The 23,158-nt window shown below is 28.3% G+C and overlaps 4 protein-coding genes and 1 long non-coding RNA gene across 14 annotated transcripts; 4 read left to right on the top strand and 1 right to left on the bottom strand.

The window, feature by feature from the left end:
• Window positions 1-57: 57 nt before the first annotated feature.
• On the top strand, window positions 58-8,746 carry LOC100746901 (probable histone-lysine N-methyltransferase CG1716). 4 transcript variants are annotated; one of them, XM_024370613.2, is made up of 13 exons: window positions 419-594; window positions 675-990; window positions 1,789-3,407; window positions 3,575-4,231; window positions 4,290-4,409; window positions 4,496-4,624; window positions 4,695-4,896; window positions 4,971-5,068; window positions 5,167-5,332; window positions 5,416-6,478; window positions 6,725-7,509; window positions 7,599-7,934; window positions 8,043-8,746. In XM_024370613.2, the coding sequence occupies exons 2-13, from the start codon at window positions 988-990 to the stop codon at window positions 8,196-8,198; spliced, it is 5,334 nt and encodes a 1,777-aa protein (XP_024226381.1). In that variant the 5' UTR covers window positions 419-594; window positions 675-987; the 3' UTR covers window positions 8,199-8,746. The 4 variants fall into 4 exon arrangements, with proteins under 4 accessions (XP_024226382.1, XP_024226381.1, XP_012246131.1 ...); XM_024370614.2 differs by lacking the exons at window positions 419-594; window positions 675-990 and adding an exon at window positions 58-178; XM_012390708.3 differs by lacking the exon at window positions 675-990.
• Window positions 8,747-9,285: 539 nt separating this feature from the next.
• Window positions 9,286-12,571, top strand: LOC100746788 (activating signal cointegrator 1 complex subunit 1). 3 transcript variants are annotated; one of them, XR_004462543.1, is made up of 8 exons: window positions 9,286-9,905; window positions 9,983-10,092; window positions 10,170-10,488; window positions 10,580-10,743; window positions 10,852-10,982; window positions 11,506-11,791; window positions 12,012-12,153; window positions 12,243-12,571. XR_004462543.1 is itself a non-coding variant. In XM_033323238.1 (8 exons), the coding sequence occupies exons 1-8, from the start codon at window positions 9,688-9,690 to the stop codon at window positions 11,507-11,509; spliced, it is 1,095 nt and encodes a 364-aa protein (XP_033179129.1). In that variant the 5' UTR covers window positions 9,287-9,687; the 3' UTR covers window positions 11,510-11,622. The 3 variants fall into 3 exon arrangements, 2 of the variants coding, with proteins under 2 accessions (XP_033179129.1, XP_024226397.2); XM_033323238.1 differs by lacking the exons at window positions 12,012-12,153; window positions 12,243-12,571 and adding exons at window positions 11,048-11,165; window positions 11,369-11,399 and having other exon boundaries at window positions 9,287-9,905; window positions 11,506-11,622; XM_024370629.2 differs by lacking the exons at window positions 12,012-12,153; window positions 12,243-12,571 and adding an exon at window positions 11,048-11,165 and having other exon boundaries at window positions 9,288-9,905; window positions 11,506-11,653.
• LOC105681374 lies at window positions 12,059-15,385 on the top strand. 4 transcript variants are annotated; one of them, XM_033323233.1, is made up of 5 exons: window positions 12,960-13,008; window positions 13,431-13,468; window positions 13,545-13,729; window positions 13,814-13,995; window positions 14,067-15,385. In XM_033323233.1, exons 3-5 carry the CDS (start codon window positions 13,556-13,558, stop codon window positions 15,280-15,282), a joined length of 1,572 nt encoding a protein of 523 aa, XP_033179124.1. In that variant the 5' UTR covers window positions 12,960-13,008; window positions 13,431-13,468; window positions 13,545-13,555; the 3' UTR covers window positions 15,283-15,385. The 4 variants fall into 4 exon arrangements, with proteins under 4 accessions (XP_033179123.1, XP_012246151.1, XP_033179124.1 ...); XM_033323232.1 differs by lacking the exons at window positions 12,960-13,008; window positions 13,431-13,468 and adding an exon at window positions 12,059-12,191; XM_012390728.3 differs by lacking the exon at window positions 13,431-13,468 and having other exon boundaries at window positions 12,954-13,008.
• Window positions 15,293-16,196, bottom strand: LOC117152230. The gene is made up of 2 exons (XR_004462548.1): window positions 15,916-16,196; window positions 15,293-15,436 (listed from the first exon to the last, which is right to left on the bottom strand). It is a non-coding gene; the product is annotated as an uncharacterized LOC117152230 (long non-coding RNA).
• A 91-nt stretch (window positions 16,197-16,287) lies between these two features.
• Window positions 16,288-20,639, top strand: LOC100746395 (eukaryotic initiation factor 4A-I). Of its 2 annotated transcripts, XR_002947511.2 has the most exons (8): window positions 16,288-16,444; window positions 17,410-17,527; window positions 17,638-17,785; window positions 17,860-17,969; window positions 18,205-18,480; window positions 18,605-19,056; window positions 19,211-19,405; window positions 20,569-20,600. XR_002947511.2 is itself a non-coding variant. In XM_003492801.4 (7 exons), exons 1-7 carry the CDS (start codon window positions 16,422-16,424, stop codon window positions 19,353-19,355), a joined length of 1,272 nt encoding a protein of 423 aa, XP_003492849.1. In that variant the 5' UTR covers window positions 16,288-16,421; the 3' UTR covers window positions 19,356-20,639. The 2 variants fall into 2 exon arrangements, 1 of the variants encoding a protein (XP_003492849.1); XM_003492801.4 differs by having other exon boundaries at window positions 19,211-20,639.
• Window positions 20,640-23,158: the final 2,519 nt, after the last annotated feature.

Below are 23,158 nucleotides of genomic sequence, written 5' to 3'. Positions count from 1 at the left end.
AACGGAGCATTGTTCCTAGTGGTTTTGTAACTGTACATTCACGGCGCCGTTAGAAATTTTTACGATAAAACTTGCGCGCGTGTAATTTAAACATAAATTACTAAGAATTACTGATAACATCTAACATATTTAACGGAATATTATATCTTTTGTCGATGAATTTAATGTTTATAACAAGGTAATATATAACATATAATAAAATCTATGATAAGATTAATTGTCTATGAGAAGGTCATAGAAATAAATATATAATAAAATATCTTATATTCTAAAAATAGTAACTTTTTATGAATATATATATAATTATCATGTATGTTATAATTATCACCTATGCAGACAAGTGCATAGCGTGATATAATTGTTTTTTGTTTCATAACATATATCTAGGGGAATATAATTTCTTGAATAAGAATTCGTGAAGTTACTAAAGAGTAAAGCGTCAGCCTTGTATCTTGTACAGTCGGTATCACGGTCGTTGTCGGTATTGTTACAAACAAGCAATATTCAGTGGCGACTACGTACACGCTTGAGATATACACTTTATCATTCAAGTATCACATATCCTTTGCGCTTCTCAGTGATGAATCCATTCAGGTGATTAATGTTTGCCTAAACAAACCGTAAATCAGCTACGAAAATATTCGCTAGGACAAAAGTTATCGTTTCATTTATAGCAAAGGTGATGATTGTAAAGTGAAACAATCAACGAGGACAAGGAAAGATATCTATATTACCTCAAACTTCTATCAATGTGTGTAGTGCACAATTGTATATTATTGAACTTCCAAAACTTTTTTAACAACGTTCAAAATTGTTAACTCCATATTTATCTCATCAGTATTTGCGATGATCTCTGATAAAATTGTCGCATTTATGCTTACAGAGAAAATCTAATAATTGTAAAAAAATGTGTATTATTAAAAAATGTCGATGAAATATTTTAAACAATGATTGTAATTCAGTTAAAAAAAGCAGTTTTAGGGACATATGGTAAGTAATTGATGATATATTCCGTTTAATTTTCGATATTACAAGAGCAGATGCATATCTTGATAAAAAACAATGTTTATCAAGCTTTAATAAGAACTATTTTTGTAATAGCCCTAAACGTGTAACACCTAAACGATAGTGGAGGTTTAAAATATCTATATAATGCAAATTATTGCAACAGAAAATAATGAATCGGTATTGGTTGTAAGTCAAGATTTTGATTTTCATGAAAGCTGTGAATAATCCATTTTGGAACAATGTATAAAAGAGGCATAGTACCTCTTCATTATAAGCTCAGTTGCTCAAAATTTCTAAACAATCATTGTGTTTTGCATGTGTATTTATTTTTCCTTTTATTTCAATCAAATAAAGATATTAGAGGAAAAGGAGAAAACATGTAACCTTATTATCTTCTTGACCTATTATTTATTATAATAAACATAACTTGTATGAAATTAATTTTTGTATCATCATCTAGCTAATCTAAACTTTATTATATTTTGTTATTATTATATAAGAAAATTGAGTTTATCTAGAATAAAAGACTGCAGTAAAACAAATGGTGACATTTCTTCATACTGATATATTCACTTTTGATCTTAAGCTTTCCAAGTGATACAAAACTAATATTTTTGGTACAAGAAAAAATACAGTATAATTAATATAATTATATGATATTATTTTAGTAATATTTCATATTTAAATCATATAGTATATTGCAATATATTATTGGTTACATATATATATTCTTTTACTTTTTACAATTGTTTCAAATTTTCTTCCTCACATACGTTTCAGATTAGAAGAATACATGGAATCAAAATGGCACGTAGACGTAAAAGTGAAATGAAATCATCCGTAAAAACATCACTTAAATATGTACCTGTTCGAAAATCTAGTAGACAAATAGCCAAAAAGCAATTAGAAGAAAAAAAGATTAATGGAGATGTTTTACAAATATCTTACTCAAACGACTCAGAAGATAGTAAAAGTACCACAGAATACCAAACCCAAGTACTTCCAAAAAAGAATCAAAATTCTTTAAGGAAGCATAACAAGCATAAGAACATTTCTAATAGTAATGTACTTGCAATTAATGAAGAGTGTTCATATTCCACAACATCCCAGTATAAAAAAGATGCTAGTGAAAGTGATAGTCAAGATGGAATAGACATCATAGTTGATCAATCTAATAAACTTAGTCCTGAAGATGTTCAACAAGTAGTTGTTGGTAATCCAAATAAAGAAATTGTAACTGAATCTGATTCTGCTGAAATCGAAATATGGCCAGAAGATGTAATAGAAGAAACTGTAATATGCGAAGAGATGGAAGTTAAAGAAGAACTTAAGGGTAGTGGTTGTAGCTTAAAACAAAATGATAATGTAATTGTAAAAGAAGTACTAGTTGTAAACACTCCCTCTTTAGAAACAAAAAATTTTGTAGAATACACTGTGATACAAAATGAGAATGGCATGGAATCCATGTTAATAGAATCTGATTCAAGAAATACACCTACTAATGATTGTTACTGTAATATGCAAAGTGACGTGTGTAATTTACATAAAACAGGGAATTCCATGCCAGCCTTATGTATAGATGTGCCAATGACTTCTAATGACAGAAATAACAAATCAACTAATTTAGAAAAATCATATACTCATAGTAAGGATATAATTAATGATCAAGGAGACCCATATGCAAATAAAGATGCATATATAAAAAAGTTGCAAGAAACTTTATCTAAAGATGATGTGTTCTGTAAGATAGATAACAAATTAGCAGATATGCAAATTAGTGAACCTTCAAAAGAAATACAAAAATTAGTTAATGATTTATCCAATACAGAAAACATAATGTCTCCATTACAAATTGCTGGAAACACAGAAAAGGTGATACCAATGAGTGTTGATGAAGAAAGCAGTTCCTCAATACTAGATAAAATGGAACAACTGCATCAATCAAATAACTCTGCTATATTGGTTGATATTGTAGAGAAAAGTATTACAGAGTTAAATAATGATTCTTGCAATGATAAGGTAGACTGTACAAATCAGCATTTATTAAAATCAAAAGTATTATCAGATAAAAAAAATGGAAATCAACGTAAAACAGTACATTTGCAACAAGTTAATGAGGAATTGTATGGTGATAGTGAAGTGGATAGCAAAATTGATGGGGAAGATACAAAACTATCTAGTAGCAGTGATAATAGTAATGATACACTATTATCTATGAGTAACTGTAAATTAACAGAATTTGATACAAAATGTAATAATAATTCAAATGATATTGATAAAAAGGTTGAGTTTAGAAGCAGAAGTGGTAGCACTGACACAACAGGTTCAGAAAGTGGATCAAATAGTTCTGGTGTAAGAAGGAGTAGTAGAATTAGATCAATTGGTTTAATGAAACAAAGGTATGTATTTTAATATAATATAAATATGTAAATCATATAAAATATTTTTTTAAACAAATTAACTAAAACAAACAGACTTTCTAATTGTATTATTGAAAATAATATGTACACATGAGTTTAGGTGAATTTAAAACAAAAGGATGATTTGCTTTTATGCCATTTTATAGATCACGAGGACGTGGTTTAGTTATGAAACCTAATGTAGATATTGCAAAAACAAGCGTTCAACAGGAACGAGAAAAAGTAGCTAATAATGTTGTTTCAATTGCTCAAGAAATGAAAATGGATAATATATCTGAATCACAATTAGATAAAGAAACTAATATCAGTAAGACAGTAAATACATTTGAGTCTCTTACATTGCTAGCAACAACTTGTAATACTACAGGCTACGATTCAGATTCCTCTAAACCTGTTAAAGTAAAATCTCGTTGGCGAAGATCAAGTGAACTTGAAATGGGTGGATCAAATACAGGGACTGTATCTACATCAGCAATTGGATCTGTATTTGGAACTATAATTGCAAATATATCTGAATCTGGATCATGTTCAACTATTAAAACCACAAGTGGATCTTTAACAGATATTAATTCTTCAGATTCTCCATCTGGATCAGCAACAATTACAAATTTTCAATCTAATACAGAGACAGAACAAACAAAAGAGGTATCGACATCAGTTAACAATAATAATATTGTGCAAATTCCAAAAACTGTGGGTGCAAGAATTTTATTACCTATGGTTCCTGAAATAAAAGACAGAGAAATGGAAGAAAGGCTAAGTCAGTTTGAATATTTGCGTGAAAATTTATATTTGACAGAAAGGTATGTAAATAGAATACAGCCCATGAAATTATGATATGTATAATAATAATACTTTTAGATACACAAATAAGGAGACGAAGAGAATGGTATGTGATTGCTTTTTAACAGAGGAAGAAATTGAAAGAGGAGAACTAGGTTGTGGAGAAGACTGTCTAAATAGACTTCTTATGATAGAGTGGTACATATTATATATTCATACATTTAAATTAAATGTAAAACGTTAATAAAAAATAAGCTTTATACAATATGTTATGTATTTTCTAGCGGCCCTCGATGTGTAGTAGGTGATCGTTGCACAAATAAAAGATTTCAAAATTGTGAATATGCAAAGTGTGAAGTATTTAGAACAGAAAAAAAGGGATTTGGATTACGAGCTATGGTTGACTTGTTAGCGTAAGTAAGCTTTTTTACAAGTATAATATAATAAAATTCTTTATTAATAAATGCTATTTTTAAACATCAGAGGAGAATTTATAATGGAATATGTAGGTGAAGTAGTTGATCCAAAAGATTTTCGACGTAGAGCAAAAGAATATTCAAAAGATAAAAATAAGCATTATTATTTTATGGCATTAAAATCAGATCAAATCATAGATGCAACTCTGAAAGGAAATGTTTCTCGATTCATAAATCACAGTTGCGATCCAAATTCTGAAACTCAAAAAGTAAGTATAACTAGTAAAAATAAATTTTAAATTATATATATAGAGCTTTATCTTTATAATTGAAATTTGTACAGTGGACAGTGAATGGTGAATTGAGAATTGGCTTTTTTAATAAAAAATTTATAGCTGCTGGTGAAGAAATTACATTTGACTATCATTTTCAACGTTATGGGTATGTATGTTAATAGTATTTTAGTTGATTAGTATTTTGGTACGTTAATGATATGTAACAAAGTATGTCCCTTGTGCAAAATTTTATCGCACAATTAGCAAAGAGGCACAAAAATGTTTTTGTGAAGCACCCAATTGTCGTGGTTGGATTGGTGAAACGCCTGAGGAAGAAAAAGAAAAGATTGAAAAGAAAGAAAAACGTGAGAAAGATATGAAGAAAAAGAAAGGTGAAAAGAAACAAGCTGATTATATGGAAGATGAAGATGTGAGTAACATAAATATAATTTTTGTTTTTACTAATTTGAACTATTTAATAATTCATTTGATTTATTTTTAATATTATTTTAGTTGGAGGAAGAAATAGATAAACTATGCTCAGGTGGTTTGAAAAATAGAGCCCATACATTGACATTAAGTAGATTAATGGTACGTAGCAGGGAATTAGAACACAGGACACGGCTTTTACGTCTCATACAAAGCGGAGAACAGCCATGTCGAAGATTATTTTTGGATTATCATGGTTTACGTTTGATTTGGAGTTATGTTATGGATATTTCTACTAATGATTCTGATGAAGCACAACAGTTTCGACTAGAAGTTTTGAAAACCCTAAATACACTTCCAATCCCCAATAAAACAATGTTAATGGATAGTAAAATTTATAATGTGGTAGAAAAATGGTCAAGACGATTGTATTTTTCTTTGAGTGGAGATTCTCCTGAAGATGATCAAGGAAAATCAAAATCAAATAGTGATGAATTGCCAGTTAATTATGACAGCAATGAAAAAAGAAACTCTTATTCACTGACTGATATAGAAAAACAAGAAAATAATATTGAAATTACTGACATAAAATCTGATAACACAGATCAAAATCTTATTCCTGAATTAGCTTTGAGTCTTTTAGCCGAGTGGTCAAATTTAAAAGAAGTTTTTCGTATACCGAAAAAGGAAAGAATTGAACAAATGAAAGAACATGAGAGAGAAGCAGATCGTGGATACAGAGAAGAATTAGAAAAAGATGAAAAAAGAGGAACGTCGTATGACAGGCATAGATCTGATAGATATGGGAGAAACGAAGTAGAGAAACGTGGGGATAGAAGACGAGGACGAGAATCTCCAGAATCTGAACATACTCGAACAAAAGATAAGAGAATAGAAGAAAGAAGTAGCTTAGTTCCAATTCCGCGAATGACGAAATACGAGCGCAGACAATTATTTGCTTTAAAAGTAGCTAAAGAGGAAGAAGAACGACAGCGTCGTCAACAGCAAGAATCGTGGCAAGATCATGAAACTAGATGTTTGGCATTAGGTATAGATCCTCATACCACGGCTATGGTAGACCCACAAACAGGATATCCTGTTTTTTACAATCCATCAATTGGACAATGGCAACAATATCCTACACAAGGTTTTAATCTATATATATATATTTTTATACATTTATGTTGCATAGTTCTTAAATGATGTAAGTCCAAAAATTTGACTTTATAATGAACAATTTCTATTGGCCTTGAAAGAAAGGATAATTTGTCATAACTTATACCTATGTATATTATATTTCCTAAAAGCCATTGAAATTGACTTACACCATTTAGAAACTAAGTCCATTTCTTCTTATATGATTATTTCATTCATATAAAATTTTATTATATAGATGGAGAAATAAATCAGCAATGTACTTCAGTGTATGTAGCTGGACCACAGGCAGTATCTAGCCATACTCAATCCGGAATGGTACCGCAAAGTTCACATGTCCTAGCACCATCAATTTCTTCTGAAATATCACCTGGCATGTCGAGTAACATACCTTCAGGTGTACCTCCAGTGGTCTACACGTTAAGTCAAACGCCTGTATATAATCAAAGCACAACAGCTTATTCTTTACTGTCTCATTGTCATCAACAATACCCTGAAGGCCAATTGCCACTCTCGAATAATTTAGTTTCTAGCGGAACATCGGTTCCGCTCCAAACCGAATCTCTTTACGAACATATTGAAAAACAGTCAGATCAACAATTTTCTGCTACATTCAGACAATCGCAGCCTGAAGCACCTCCTATAGATTTACCACCCAAATGGAAGAGTGCAACTGATAGTAGAGGCAGAACATATTATTATCATGTAAAAGAACGAATATCGCAGTGGTTGCCTCCTCCGCCAGATCATATTGGAGTTCAACCAGATTCGTCATCGACTTCAGAATCTAGTGAAGAATCTAGTTCATCCAACGAAGAAGATGAAGAAATTGACGAAGACAATAACGAAGAATCAAGAAACGAAGAGTTAAGCTTAAATAACACTTTGATAGAAAAATCATTAAATGGTTCTAAGCATAATGTACCTAAAAAAAGTGCGGTTCATAATATAAGCGGATGTTCAGGTCTTTTTCCGGAAGGCAAGAAAAGAAGAGAGGGTTTAGTTCAAGAAAGAATTATTAGCGTACGTTATATTTCATGTTTTTCCTTTTTATTACAATTAATACGTATTTTTGTATTCATTCTTATATATTATGTTTGTATATTTTATAGCCACGTCGAGAAGAAGACCGTATGGATCACAAAACGCACAAAGGAATAAAGGAGAAATTACGACGTCAAAAAGAAAGAGCCAAGTTTAAAGAACACGTTGAGAAAATACGAAGACATCGCCGTAGTAACAAATCTAAATCGCATTCACGACATAGTTTAAATAAATTACAACTACCGTCGTCTGATTTATCCACAATGTCAGAGAGAAAGATTAAAGATACTTTTAGGATAAATATGGCGAATGTCATGGTACATTTTTTGAATCCGTATAGGAAAAACGATTGTAAACAAGGTAGAATAACAAATACGGAAGATTTTAAACATCTTGCTAGAAAGGTACGTTTGCAGAAGAAAATCTTTTTAAATAAATTTTTTTACGAATTATATTATTTTTTTTAAGCAGAAATGTTAAATTTAATTTTTTAATAATCTTTTCTGTTTTAGCTTACACATTTTGTACTTGCAAAAGAATTAAAACACTGTAAAAGTGTTGATGAATTACAATGTAATGAAAATGTTAAACACAAAGCTAAAGATTTTGTACGTAAGTATATGAGTAAATTTGGCGCAGTTTATCAGAAAAGCACTGATGAAGATTAATTATGTAACTTATGACATGAAATTGTTATTTATTATACGAATCCTTCACTTTGAACATTGTAATATATCTACTAAAAAAAATATATCCAAGTAATGCCTGTATGTAGATATATATATCTGTAATTATCATTATTGTAATATAGATGAATTTGTACATGCTTCATAAACATTCTGGTAATTTAGCCATTAAGAAATTAGCAAATTTCTAATTTCGTACATTCAATGTATAAACTTTATATTTTCATTTGGTAGATAATAATATGTATGTTATATCTTTAAAAAAAAATGCATTTTATGTCCTGCTATAATGTACATCTTGCATAATTATATTAAGTATTGATTTTGCCTTTAATTATCAGTTTTAAAAGATGACATTAAATATTGTATTGTGAAATAATCAATATCAAAAGTCTTAAATATTGTACATAATTATAAATTGTAAAAGAATTTTTAACTGTTTCATAAAAGTAAGTTGCAATTATTATCTTCTTAATGTGTATAAAAAGCAAATGAAATTAAAAATAATAAATTTTGCATTTACAAACTTATTTTCTATCTATTTAAAACTTTATGTATTATAGTTTTTTAGACAAGAACAATATATGCAAGTTTCAACGAAAAAAATGTTTGAATAAAAAAATTATTTATTATTAATAGGCTACAACTTATTGAAGTTGTTTCTCAGAAGTATTGTTTTCAAATACACCAAAAAGTTAATTTATTTCTTATAAAAAAATATTTGTGTAGAGATTATTCTTTTGCTATCAAAAAATTATATTTGAAAATTGACGTAAAACGGTCTTACAATTTGTAATATACATATGAATATTGTATTATGTATATATGTACATATTATTACGGTGTAGATATTTATACATACCTACAAATTTTTTTACACCAATACGTAAATATTAAAAGTTGAATAAATCTCTAAAGTAGTATGTCACATATCTCGTACATAATCGTATGTACATAATCTCGTTAACAAAATACATTTATTATTTTATTCTAAATAATTAAATTTTTAATTATTTAATTAAACGTTATTCTGAAATCAAGATCGACAACGCTTTTGGTCACTAGAGGCGCTAGTGAGTACTGTACATCAAGATACTGATATAACAATGTCCCAAGTATATGTAATTTTATATTACGTATAAATTAAATAAAACTCGTAAATGATTTTATTCTATAAAACATAGCTTACATATCTTAGATTATGTCAATCACGTGTTTTATTAAAATTTTACATATTTCAATATGTCAAAAATGAACGCGCGTTAGAAAAATTTGACGCACATTGACAACATAAAAATGCGATTCCGCTGTAGATTGAGAATTCGTCACGTCACATATATATAATATCTATGATATAGAACGACTTTTACGGTAAAAAACCTTACTTTTTACCTTGAGATAAGATATTATCATCAATAGAGAAGAAAGATATCTTTTACGGTTGAAGTGAGAATAAAATATTTTTCGAACAATGGATATTCTGAAACCCGAATTAATTTGGGTAGATGGCCGATGTTATAGAGTATTAGAAAATATTGAACGGACAGATGCTCGCGACGTTCCTCCTTACTTCGAAGACAATAATTACCATTTGGATGACAAAGATTGTGAGGATGAATATTACGATACAGATATAGAAATTGTACCATATGGATCAACAAAATTTAAACATACATTTCGTGTACCAAAGTATACAAATTTTTTAAGATACGTTATGTAATAAATTCAACATGTAACAATGATTAATGATTGCCACAATATTTTAGAGCATTTTTTTCATATATTATTGGAGCTAAACATGCAGTACGTAAAAGATTAGAAAGTGAAACTGGAACGTTAATACAAATTCCAAAATTAGGCCAAGATGGAGATATTGGTAATTACACTTTAAATTTTTGATTAAAATATGAAACTTTATTTTCATAATACAATTATGTATCTGTATTTTAACAGTAATAATTGGTTCTGATCGCAAAGGAATAGTAACTGCACGTCGGAGAATAAATTTATTAATGGAAGCAACTAGGAAGAAATTAGAATTTACACACTTTTTATCAATACCTTTAAATGAAGGTCATATAATAATGAAGTTTAATATGTTTAAAAATGAAGTCCTGACAAATTCAGGAAAGAAATCCAGAGGTGTGGATGAAACAATTTTCCAAACACCAAGTAAATTACATCTTACTATTGGTTTAATGACATTACTTGATGAAACAGAAAGAAATAAAGCTATAGAAGCTTTATATTATTGTAACGAGCATATTGTAAGGTAAAGAAAATAATATGATATAAAAAATATCTTCCGTTGTTACAAATTTGCTAAAGTTTATTTCATATCATGTTTTTATAACAAATTACAGACCTACCATTGAAAAATATGGACAAATTCCTATACACTTACAAGGAATTGATATAATGCAGGATGATCCTAGTGAAGCAAAAATTATATATGCAAAGCTAGTTAATAAAACTGAGGTTTTGCAAAAGATAGTAGATGAAATTGTAGACTATTATGTCAAGATAGGTAAGACAGCAAATAATACTTTTTAATAGTAGAATATGAGTGCATATGTTAAAGACATTAATAGCTTATACAACAAGAAGCATACTGATAGTAAAATACGTTGCTTAGGTTTAATAATCAAAAGTAAACGTCAGTCAAACAAACTGCATTTAACTCTTATGAATACAAAATTTCAAATAAATGAAGAAGAAAGAAATAGTAAAAACTTTATAACATTTGATGCAAGAGAAATATTGAAGGTAAATATATTTAATTATTTAAGTTGTAATATACTAGTTGTAACTAAGAAACTAACATTTTTTAGGCTCATGAAAATACAACCTTTGGCGAAACCATATTAAAACAAATTCACATATCGCAACGTCATACAATTGGTAGTAATGGATACTATCTAGCAACTGCAAAAATTAATCTACTTGAAGGTTTATAAATGAATTGTATATGAATTTATATATCCAATTATTTTTTAAAATACCAAAATTATGAGATGGCAATTGGATATAAATAATTTGTATAGGAAATACTTGGTTTAAAGATAAGATATTTTCTAAAAGTATATTAGCATGTTTTTTAAAGTTATTATCCTGTTTTAAATGAAATTTTGTATATTTCTGTTATTATATAGCTTTTATTTTACTAAAAGGTAATTTCATAAGGTAAATAATAACATTAAATATATCCATGATACTAGTACAAGCATTTATAATAAGTAATAATTGTAATTGATCATTAAAACTTGATGAGTTGTATTTATGTTTACAGATGAACCTGTGTAACAATTTGAAAATTCGATTTTCCTATATAATTCATTCTTTAGATGTATTTGCATACCAATGTAAATATTTTGGATTAAAATTCTACATAATTTCATAATGTAAATATCCTGGATTAAGTACCTACAAACTTTAATCTTTAAATGCAAAAAATGTTTTCAAAAGATTGGACAATATTTTTGGTGTTTTGTATATATCAAAATATGAAAAAAGGTCCTGTGTATTCAAGAAAATAAATTTTTCGAATTACAAGCAAAAGAATAAATGAATTTATAGTAAGTGTGCAAGCTGTTTTCGTAATTGTCTGTTTGCTAAAGTATGCCAGTAATAATTTCAAAACAACATATGAATAAAAATTATTGGTATTTTCTTTATGTAGTTAAATATTTTATTATATGTGTCAGTTTTGTTAATATTGCTGGACAATGGTAATTTATATTTCCTCGTTTATTTTATATGTATATATCGCTATGATAACTGTCTTATATGTTACAGTATAAAAAGTGTTTATTAACATGTCCTGTATCACACAGGCCAATAATAATCCACAATAGCAATTAAACATAAAGCTTCCATTGGACTAAAAAAGATATATTTTAACTCATTTTTTAGTGAATATATACGAAAGAAGATCTAGGTACCATGAATTCAGGCTTTCATGTCAAGTATTTTAATGTAAGTCTTTAACTCTTTTTTTAATCTCTGTTTATTCTTATTTTCTTGCAGTTCTGCATAGAAGAAAGATTTATTAAATTAGAATATTTAATTAGAAAATAGTCCTTATACTGAATTCCTGACACTTTAATCTCTTTTTATCTACTTTACTTCAGTAATTTAATATTGTACATATTCGACTACTTAATGAATGCTCTACTTCTATTAACTGTCACAAGTTATGGCTCACGAGATACAAAATGAGTTCAATATGTGTACAAACAGCCAAATATAAATTCAATATTCACTTTCAAAATGAGATTGATATAAAATGTTTTACACAGATTCTTTGTCACAAAAAAACTATTATAATTAAAGTTAATATAATTCTTGTCTTCAAATAATTCACAAACAAAAATTTGTATTGTATGTAAATTGGTATATAGTATATATTTACTTTTTATTATATTGAGATTTTCTCAAGTAACTTTTTAAGAAATTATAAAATTATAAAAATATAACGCGTTTGCATTTTTTAAACCTTGAAGATCCAGAGCATTATTGTTCTCTGTACTTTTTAAACAAGGAGATCTTCATGTATGATATTTTTATATAAATTCAAAATAAAGTATTTTTTCAATATTGTAATTTTTCTTATTTCACCTAATGTTATTTTATCGCTTTAATATACTTTTTGTTTTTTTATTTTTTTGTAACGTGATGAATATCACGATCAGATCGAAGACGCATGCGTAATGAGTACTAAAAGAGTGTCATACGTCAAAGTAGTAATAAACGAATCACCGTAAAAAGAACTCTAACCTCTTCCCTCTTGCATGTAATATTTAATACGAAATATTAACAAACACATATTTGTAAAGAAATTAATTTATAATTACTAATATTAATTCGATATAGAAATATTAAATATATCTGGTATAGAAATATTTTAAACATATAACAATATGTCACTAAATTTTTTTTAAGCTAAAAATTTCATTATTTGGAATTGGACATCACGTAATTTTATCCTACGATATGTTTGTTAGATATTCAAATTATTTTTACAATTTTTAATATCGCTAATCACTAATTGGTATAATTATTATTAAACATAAACAATTGATAATATCAATTTGCAATAATATTAATTATTTTAGTCCTAGTAACAAGTTATTGAAATTTTCATAACAATAATGGATCATCTACAACAAATTGAATAATTTGTTGCTTAATCATTTAATATTTTTAAATGTGCAGGATAAAATACACATGTACCATCTCTACCATGATACAATGTATATTATGTTATATATGATATAATACATGCTAATTAGTAGTTAGATATTGACATTAAATTATCTGATTCTTCAGGTTTATGAAAAATGCATGGAATCAAGAGAATATTAGTTTTCTGTACATTAACAATCATTTTACCAATTCTACTTCTTGCGACACCATTATATTTACGTCATAATTTCTATGCCGATGTAACATATGCTGTAATGAATTCTGATATCTTGGAAATTACAGATGGTATTTCTACAATATTTTGCTCTGTAAATACACTTTAATTTTGATTATATATGTATATGAATTATATATAAAATCAAATATAAATTATTATTAATAATGATATATAGGCACATATTTTACGAATGAATAGAACATTTAATGCGTTCCAAATGTCACACAAACCAGAAATAACTTCATATAAAAAACATATACGTCTTAAAAAAAGTATGGTTTTACCAGATGATACATTGGAGTACTGGGGATTTTATCTCTTAGGAGGATCAAGCGTGGCACTTTCTGTGTGCTCAAGGTAATGCAATGTTAGAATATTATCATATTTTTTAGTTAATATATAATTGCATATAATAATTATTTGCATAGATTTGAAGGTGCTTCTATACTCGTTGTTAAGGGAGAACGAAATTTGCGAACATGTGGAATGTTAGAACATCACAATACACAAATTGTGGAGGGTATATTTTTACCAGAAGCAAAAAAACAAGTTAAAGTAACATTTAAATCAAATGCAGAACAAATTAATTCTAATAATACTATTATACAGAACAATTACAATAAAACATTAAATGACATTGAAGATATATTGTTATGGGATCATACATTGAACAATACTGATCAAAATATTGGGGCACACTATCCTTATTTAAACAGTTTTATGTCTAATATGGAAAATTATGAAGAAGAAGCAAAAGAATTATTACAGGATAAAGATATTCAACATATTAAAAGGTCTCTGGAAAAAGAAACTATACATACTACCAGAAGATTAAGACATGCTAGGAAGAGAAAATATAAAATGCAAATGAAAGAAACAAGAAAAAATATTACATTGCAGGAAAGAAAAAAAGCACAAAAGAATTATAAAATCAATTCTTATTTTAAAAGAGATATATATAATAAATACAGTTTATTTCTAAAAAGATTACAAAGAAGCTTGAATTTAGAAGATAATGGAAAGGATGATATTAATAACGAAATGAATGTGCAAGATAAAAAAAAATCAAAAAAAAGGATCAAAAGAAATCAAGGGGTTGTTAACCCAACACTTTTATTTGATCAAGGTATTCAACATGGTGGAAATGCAGGAAATGTAACAGATACTAATGAGGATTCTTCTGTATCCAGTTTTGAAAATGAGTTATTTAAATGTTATGGGGGATCAATTTTAATGGCTCAAGAATTTGCACCTTCTGAAAAATGCACTGATGTCACTTATTTACTGAACGGCAAACATATGCAAGCTGTGCACAATGTCATAGAAGATGGTTACTATTATTATATCTTTTATAGTGATAATGATATCGTATCGAATGATATATATGCATTATTTGATATTTATAAACCCATTTTTCATTATGAGAATATAACAAATTCTTGTATAAATCAAACAAAATGTTTCTTTCCAATTAATATGCTATCTTCTGATAGAGTAATTGTTGAAATACCAACTAAAGATGGTCTTGAATACGAAATAGATGATGTTAATTTGCTTTTATCAAGTTGTCATCCACGAATTGAAGTGTATATATTTTTTCCTGTTGCAGTATTATTCTTTATTCTTAGTTATACTTTCGTGTAATAATATTTACAATTTTGTTTATCAGCACAAATGTTGAATTTTGGTCGAATCGCGTATTATTATTAAGAGACATTATCCTATTGATAGAAATTCTTGAATGGGTGGAATACGAAAATATTTTCATCAGTATATGTGTTTAAAAATACATAAATATCTGTAAATATATATTTACATATTAATATATCCTGATTGTACGTATATGTACATATATACGAATATATCTATACTTATATATGTAACTTATATATGTATATATATATCTTTTTATATAAAGAATTGTATAAAGTATGTGCTATTATGTATGTTGTATATAGTATGATGTTGCATGAGTAGCTTACATTCTATATTAAACATTCCATCCTAGCCACTAATATTTCTAAACATATAAAGCAAATGAGGTAGTGCGACGATTTGAATCAAAAGTCGCATGAAATAGTATTGAATGTATTATAAAGTATTTTCGCCTATAATTACGATAACTACGATCTTTATATTGTTAGATTTATTTTGTTAATTATTATATTCAAAAGTATATATTTCCATTATAAAATTTCAATACTTTTATTGGTGAATGCAGAAAATAAATTGTAATTTGTGTATTCATAATTTGATTAAAATACCTTGAATAACTACCTTTTGGCTTAGAATGACTTCCGGTTCATATCTCTTTACTTCTTCAATCTATTCATTAAATCTATTTTTTAAACCGAAATATATAGTATATAAACGTTATTTCAAATACGAAAATATACAAATATATCGCTATAGACTGTTTATTTAAAAAAGACTAAGAATATGAAAAGCTATCAATGTATGTAATTACATTTGCCGCAAATACCCCACTAAGAGGTCGCAGAGAATTGTGGGCAATTGACGTACTTCCTTTATGCGCAATAGACATTTGGAAAATCGCGTACGATAAAAACCAAGGAATTGAATAAAAAGCTGTTATCCACTTTTAAAAATTAATATCCCGAAACGTTCGAATTGTTTCGCGTAGAATTTTGCGTGTCGAATCACGAGAAAAGTCGATTGAAAATTTGAAGACCGCTCGCAGCGCCATTGTGCGGTGCTCATAAGAATATTCCTTGTGACGCAATAGGAACTCGTCCTTTCCGTCGACCTACCGTGAGTGGAACATGTCGCATACGTCTGAGCGAAGGTAAGTTCAGTTTTTTCATGCGTAATTGAGAAATATGCGTGCTTTCTTATATTTCACTAATTTCTTGTTTACGTTGTGCCTCTGTAAATCTGGCGCGACGCGCGGCTGGACGTCAACACTTCACGATATATCCTTAAAAAATAGTGCCGCAATCAGCGAATGCATGGGACACGAGACTGACAACATGGCGTGCATTCATTTTTGTCACATTGTTCGCAAAATTAACGTTAATCCCTCGTACTTCTTTATTTTTATAACCTCTATAATTGTTGTGATTAGAAGTCATAATGGGTATCCATACGGTGGGTCGCCAAACTCTCAGAAAAATATATTTGAGAAGCTTTATTATAGGAACTGCATGCTCTCTACTCGTACTTGCAAACACGTTTTACTTTGCATTTAAAATTACGTAATAAAAAATAGATTTTCTTTGGTAAGACTAGTAAAAATGGTGCGAATCGAATAATGTTCAACAATGCTACATAAAATTATAGGTATTATGTCTCGTACAATCGAGACTCGTCTTGCTGGGGCATGCTTTCGCGTGAGTCACTGTCAACGCATCTATCAAGTCATCGATAAATTCATTATCATATCTGCAGGATGATCTAAAGGCATTGTTGATACATTTATAGGAAATCAGATACTTTTTAACGAGGAATTCCTACGTTATTGAGATAAAATACCTTTTAACATTCGTTGCGAAATTGAAATACTATGATGTCGGATTTTTACGGTTCAAGGTCGCTAACATTCAACATTATTTATACATTTGATTTTGGAGTAAACATATAATGCAAATTACTGGAACAGTTTATTCATTTCTGGTACCACTGATTAGAATTAAAAAACTAAATGCTACAAATGAAACAAATTTTTTTTAGATATATTCTATTGCAAATTATACAGTTATATATTTAAAATAAAAATCAAATTTTTATTCAGATGTATCATTTGTATTTCAGAAACGATGATCAATGGGCAGGAGATTCCAAAAATGGTCCTAGTGAAAGTGATCAACAGACATACGATGGCCCCCCTGGCATGGAGCCCGATGGGATCATCGAATCCAACTGGGATGTTGTAAGTTAACGATTACAATAGATCACTTATTCTTAAATTTTGAGTTTAATAGGATATCCTCTTAAAAGGATTGATTGTTATAATAATTTTGTGCTTTGTATATAAACTAGGTTGTTGACAACTTTGATGAAATGAACCTAAAAGAAGAATTACTACGTGGTATTTATGCTTATGGCTTTGAAAAACCATCTGCAATTCAACAACGTGCCATTCTGCCATGTATAAGAGGACACGATGTGATTGCACAAGCACAATCAGGTAACAAAATCAAAATATATGCTTTGATATAGAAATAACAGAATTTCGTTTCTAATTTGTGGAATGTTCAACAGGAACTGGCAAAACTGCTACATTTTCAATTTCTATTTTACAACAAATTGATACCAATATCAAGGAATGTCAAGCGTTGATTCTAGCCCCAACTCGTGAACTTGCTCAACAAGTAAGTACAATAAAACTCTAAATGTTAGCATATTACTAACTGAACAAAACACATTTTAAATAAATATGGCTGAAAAGATATTCCAAATTAAAGTAAATTTTGAAAATCAAAGATAATATAGTGTTGTGAACCAAAATAATAAGATATAAATCTAATAATCTATCTTATAAATCTAAGACAAACAGGTTTTCTTATCTAAACTAAACTAAAAAAAATCTTTTTGTTCTTTTTTCAGATCCAGAAAGTTGTTATTGCTTTGGGAGATTTTATGCATGCAGAATGTCATGCATGCATTGGAGGTACCAATGTACGTGAAGATATGCGAAAATTAGAACAAGGTGTTCACATAGTAGTTGGTACACCTGGTAGAGTTTATGACATGATTAGTCGACGGGCATTACGGGCCAGTAGCATCAAACTGTTCGTATTAGATGAAGCTGATGAAATGCTCTCTCGTGGTTTCAAGGATCAGATTCATGATGTATTTAAATTATTACCTCATGAAGTACAGGTATATAAAAATCCGATTGTATTTTTTATATTACTGATAAAATTACTCTTGAATAAATTATTTAGCTATTTAAAAAAAATCATGAAAAATATTGAACCAATGTAGTAAAATTTTTGTTTTTCAGGTTATATTACTATCTGCTACTATGCCGACAGATGTATTAGATGTGTCTACATGCTTCATGCGAAATCCAATTCGTATTCTGGTTAAAAAGGAAGAACTTACACTAGAGGGTATTAAACAGTTCTTCATCTACGTTGAACGTGAAGAATGGAAGTTTGAGACTCTTTGTGACTTATATGATACATTAAGTATCACCCAGGCAGTTATCTTTTGTAACACGCGGCGTAAAGTAGATTGGTTAACGGAGAGTATGCGCACCCGCGACTTCACAGTCTCTGCTATGCATGGAGACATGGAACAAAAAGAGCGAGATCTCATTATGAGGCAGTTCAGAACTGGATCATCTCGTGTCCTCATAACAACTGATCTTCTAGCACGTGGTATTGATGTTCAACAGGTTTCTCTTGTCATCAATTATGATTTACCTTCCAATCGCGAAAATTACATTCACAGGTAAGTTATTATATATGTTTATATATATTATATTACTTTCCTATAAATGATTTTAAATTATCTTTCAAATTTCATTAATTTTAAAAATTATATTTTTGAAAAAACATACAATTTATAAAAACTGAAAACGTTATGCACTGAAACTATATTACAGAATCGGTCGAGGTGGTCGTTTCGGTCGTAAGGGAGTGGCAATTAACTTGGTAACAGATGACGACAAACGAACATTGAAAGATATTGAACAATTCTATAATACTAGCATCGAAGAAATGCCAATGAATGTCGCAGATTTGATCTAAATCTGACTATTGGCTATAATTCATTATAATTAAAAAAAAAAAAAATAAAAGTAAGTGACATACGGAGCTCTCAGCTGATCTCTCATGGTGTGTGAGTATATATAGAGTGAGTTGGTGAACTATAATCGCTTATGTAAACGCGATCTACCGAAATATTCCAAACGTTCTCATCTCAATTTCATTTTATAACAGTAGATTACAGAAATAGTTATTCGTTACGCTAGACAAAAATTAGTACTATTATATTATAATTATTACAATTATCACTACGGATACTACTATATTTCTATTCCTATCACTATTGCTCTTAACTATTATTACTGTTACTGGTATATACTCTTGCGCTACTCTCTTCTTGTTCAATATTTATTACTACTACTTCTCCCGCTGCTATTCCTACTATATAACTCTCTATTCTTAATATCTCTCGTATCCCTGTTATTATTATTATAAATACCGGGATTGCTGCAGTTTCTAATACGAATTAATAATATTACCGCATCGATAAAGGTACAATCATTGCGATTGCTACTAGCGTGAGGTGAAGAAAGGGAGAAACGAAACTGAGAAGTGAGGCAATTCAGCCAACTTCGGTTGTTCCTTTACCTCTCTGTTCTTTCAAGTCAGAGATATCCTACATTTTGTGTAAATGCATCTACAATCTTATCTAACGTGCCCAAATTCTATTATGAGTTTCAAATCTTTTATTTTGAATCATTTTATTTCGTCTTCTTTCTTATACAACATTTCCAATTGGATGATTTATTCTATGTTCTGTTGTCCCTCTTCAACACTTTTACCACCGCGATTACAACGTGTTTGTCTAGGCAGAGGTTTAGTTGGGTATTGGAAGGGGTACTTTAATCACAAGCGTTGTCGAAGGAGATGTACATTCAGACTTTAGATGATATGAATTTTTTGTATGTCCCAAATCCTAAGTACATACCTTCATTAAGAAATAAAGTGTTTGACCTTTTAATTGTGGTTTTTGTTATTGCATTCACTATTATATGCTCGAATACTTTAAAAAAAATTTTCGTTTTATAATGGAAAATCCAACTAAAAGGTATTTTTAAAACGAAAAAAGAAAGGAAACCGCGTGTAAATCATTACGGTTACAATAAATTTCATTACCAGATCATATCGAGAACAAGTTCTACGAAACTGTACGCATTATCGAAAAAGTTCTCACAGTTTTTATTTGTATTTGCAGGCAATTTTGAGCGGTCCAGAAATGAGGGAGATATTTTTGGAAATAAAGACCAAATTTCGTGATTCAATATAGAAGTTTTGTAAATCGATTACCTCTCTAATTTCCTGCCCTTTGCAGGTTATTATATAAACAATATAATATAAATGTCGAATTATTTATACATACATTTGCATTATTTATTTTTAATAATTATAGAAGTCAGATTTTTACACGATCATTTTATATCTTCTCAATAAAAAGGCATATGAAAATACTTTTCATTCATTAGTTGTGTATTTGTGTGCTTTGTTGGGAATAAAATTTTAATGTTTCGTATATTGTGAGAACTTTTATAATAAATATATATATATATATAAATATATATATATATTATATCTTCGTGAAGAAAGTGTGTTACGAATAAATATCCGATTATTCAAGCACAGTCTTATTTTGTAACGTCGACAATAGTTTTCGAAAGTTGGAGTAATTTCATGCAATTTTTCATTTCGACATTTAATATTATTAGAACAATTCAAGGTATCTTTTCTTCCGTATGTATAAGTATTTTGAAACTGCTCGAATTTCCGAAAACTGTTCATTATTCAATTCTGTAAATATTACAAATGATTTTTTCGAATGGTGGACTATTGTGAGTTCTATTGTATTTATACATTATAGAAAAACAATATGGTTAAATTGAACTCTTAAAATCAACACAATAAATGTGCATGTCGTTTACATACAGCCATCGCATCACTATTTTTACTTGTCTATATTTATTTTAAAATACTCATGTTTATTTTACATTAAGTGGATTATTAAGCATGTTAAGATCATAATAAGGGTTTGCGATAACCGTAAATCCTCAATATAACATAATAATCCAAGAGCCCTAAGATCCACCTTCATTTCAACGTAATTATTTACTTTATCCAAACGATATATAATAATGTGTATGTAACAACAAATAATCGATACGACTGTAATGTATTGGCACAAATTAATATTAAAATGAATCGAAAGCCCGAATTGTTCTCAAGCCTGTTGCTTTAATAATTTCAATATTAGAAATTTGCTTTTAGAAACTAAGCATTCAAAGTCTGATTTCTTTCAATTCCAAGTGACCCTTAAATATCGATGAGTAACTAACCAAACGATTATTGATTGCTAACTTAAATTATGGAAATGTCGCTGTATTTCTCAAGAGGAAGTGTACTAAGATATGGTATGTCCAATGATGCATTGAATTTCGATAATAATACGAAGTTTCTCCTTCAAACATATACAATTGTTTAAAAAAGGAAGAGTTAATTATGAATTTTTAATCGGGTTTATATGTTTGCTATTTGTATTGAAAAAGTCGAAAAGGAGAAAGTTCGAGTAATATATTCTAATCTTCTCCGTTAAGAAACATTCTGATCTTGAACTAAAAATTCTTCAAATCAAAAATAGCAAATGATTCGGAAGTGTGTCGCTGCCACTATAGTGGAATACGCTGGACGTGAACACACTTTTATTTACATTTTTTGAACCATATACATACTGATACCAAATGTATTAGTAAAATGTGTAATCGTGTTTCAAATATAATAACGAGAATTGGAATAATATTTAAAAAAGACATGAACACGATTAATTTATTAAAGAACATTTGATAACATCAGTAGGTACATTATCTTTCTTTATTCGTTTAACTTTAATTTAATTATAATAAAAATCTTTTATTTAAGAAAAGTATGAGTACATCTATAACAAAAAATTAAATTGTTATATATTTTTAATATCTACAATGGTCAGTCATAAGCTACTTAAATTTTTGTGGCTTTAGTATCGTTAAGTAATACATATAAATTAAAAACATAAAGCTTTTCATTTGTTAAATGACATTCAAATATTATTGATCTTTTCTCGTTATGCCAAATCTTTATATTTAGATATTTGTAAATATTTATATTTTGTTTTTTTTTATATAATTAAACAAATTTAATTCCGCAATAATTTAAACTAAATAGATTAAGTACTTGATAATACAATATCTGAGAAAATAAAAAATATTGCAGGAATAATAATATGGCAAGGAATAAGGATATTATCATATACCTTTATTCTATGCATTAAAAATGTATATGATTAATAATGGAGAACTTCTTATATTATACTTTTGTTTATCTCTAAATAGTTTAATCAATAATTTAACGTTGCATAAGAAATGCGATCACTAACAAAAAATACTTAACTGCACAACTAGCTTCATAAAGTTACATATATCCAAATTATTCAATTTTTCTTCAACAAAGTCATGATTATTAGAAAATTATTAAAAGCTCCAATTTTAAATAATGATTATTAGTAAAAGTAGAGTAACTATATACCATTGAACGTTTAAAATTAAATTTCGATTAATATTTAAATATTTTTGTTGTTTATAATATATTATTTATTGATTAAGATTGAAAAACATATTAAAATTTCATAATAAAGTTATATATTAATAAAATCTCGAATTTCATTTCTTTTAATATAATCTTGCTGCATAGATATGTAAATACATAGAATACTCGTGTTTACAATATGTAAAACGCGTTATAACATTTGAATACATAATTAC

Source organism: Bombus impatiens, unplaced genomic scaffold (genome assembly GCF_000188095.3).
Source record: "Bombus impatiens unplaced genomic scaffold, BIMP_2.2 scf_0852, whole genome shotgun sequence".
In the NCBI taxonomy this organism is placed as follows: Eukaryota; Metazoa; Arthropoda; class Insecta; order Hymenoptera; family Apidae; genus Bombus; species Bombus impatiens.
This window is presented reverse-complemented; position numbering and strand designations above follow the sequence as displayed.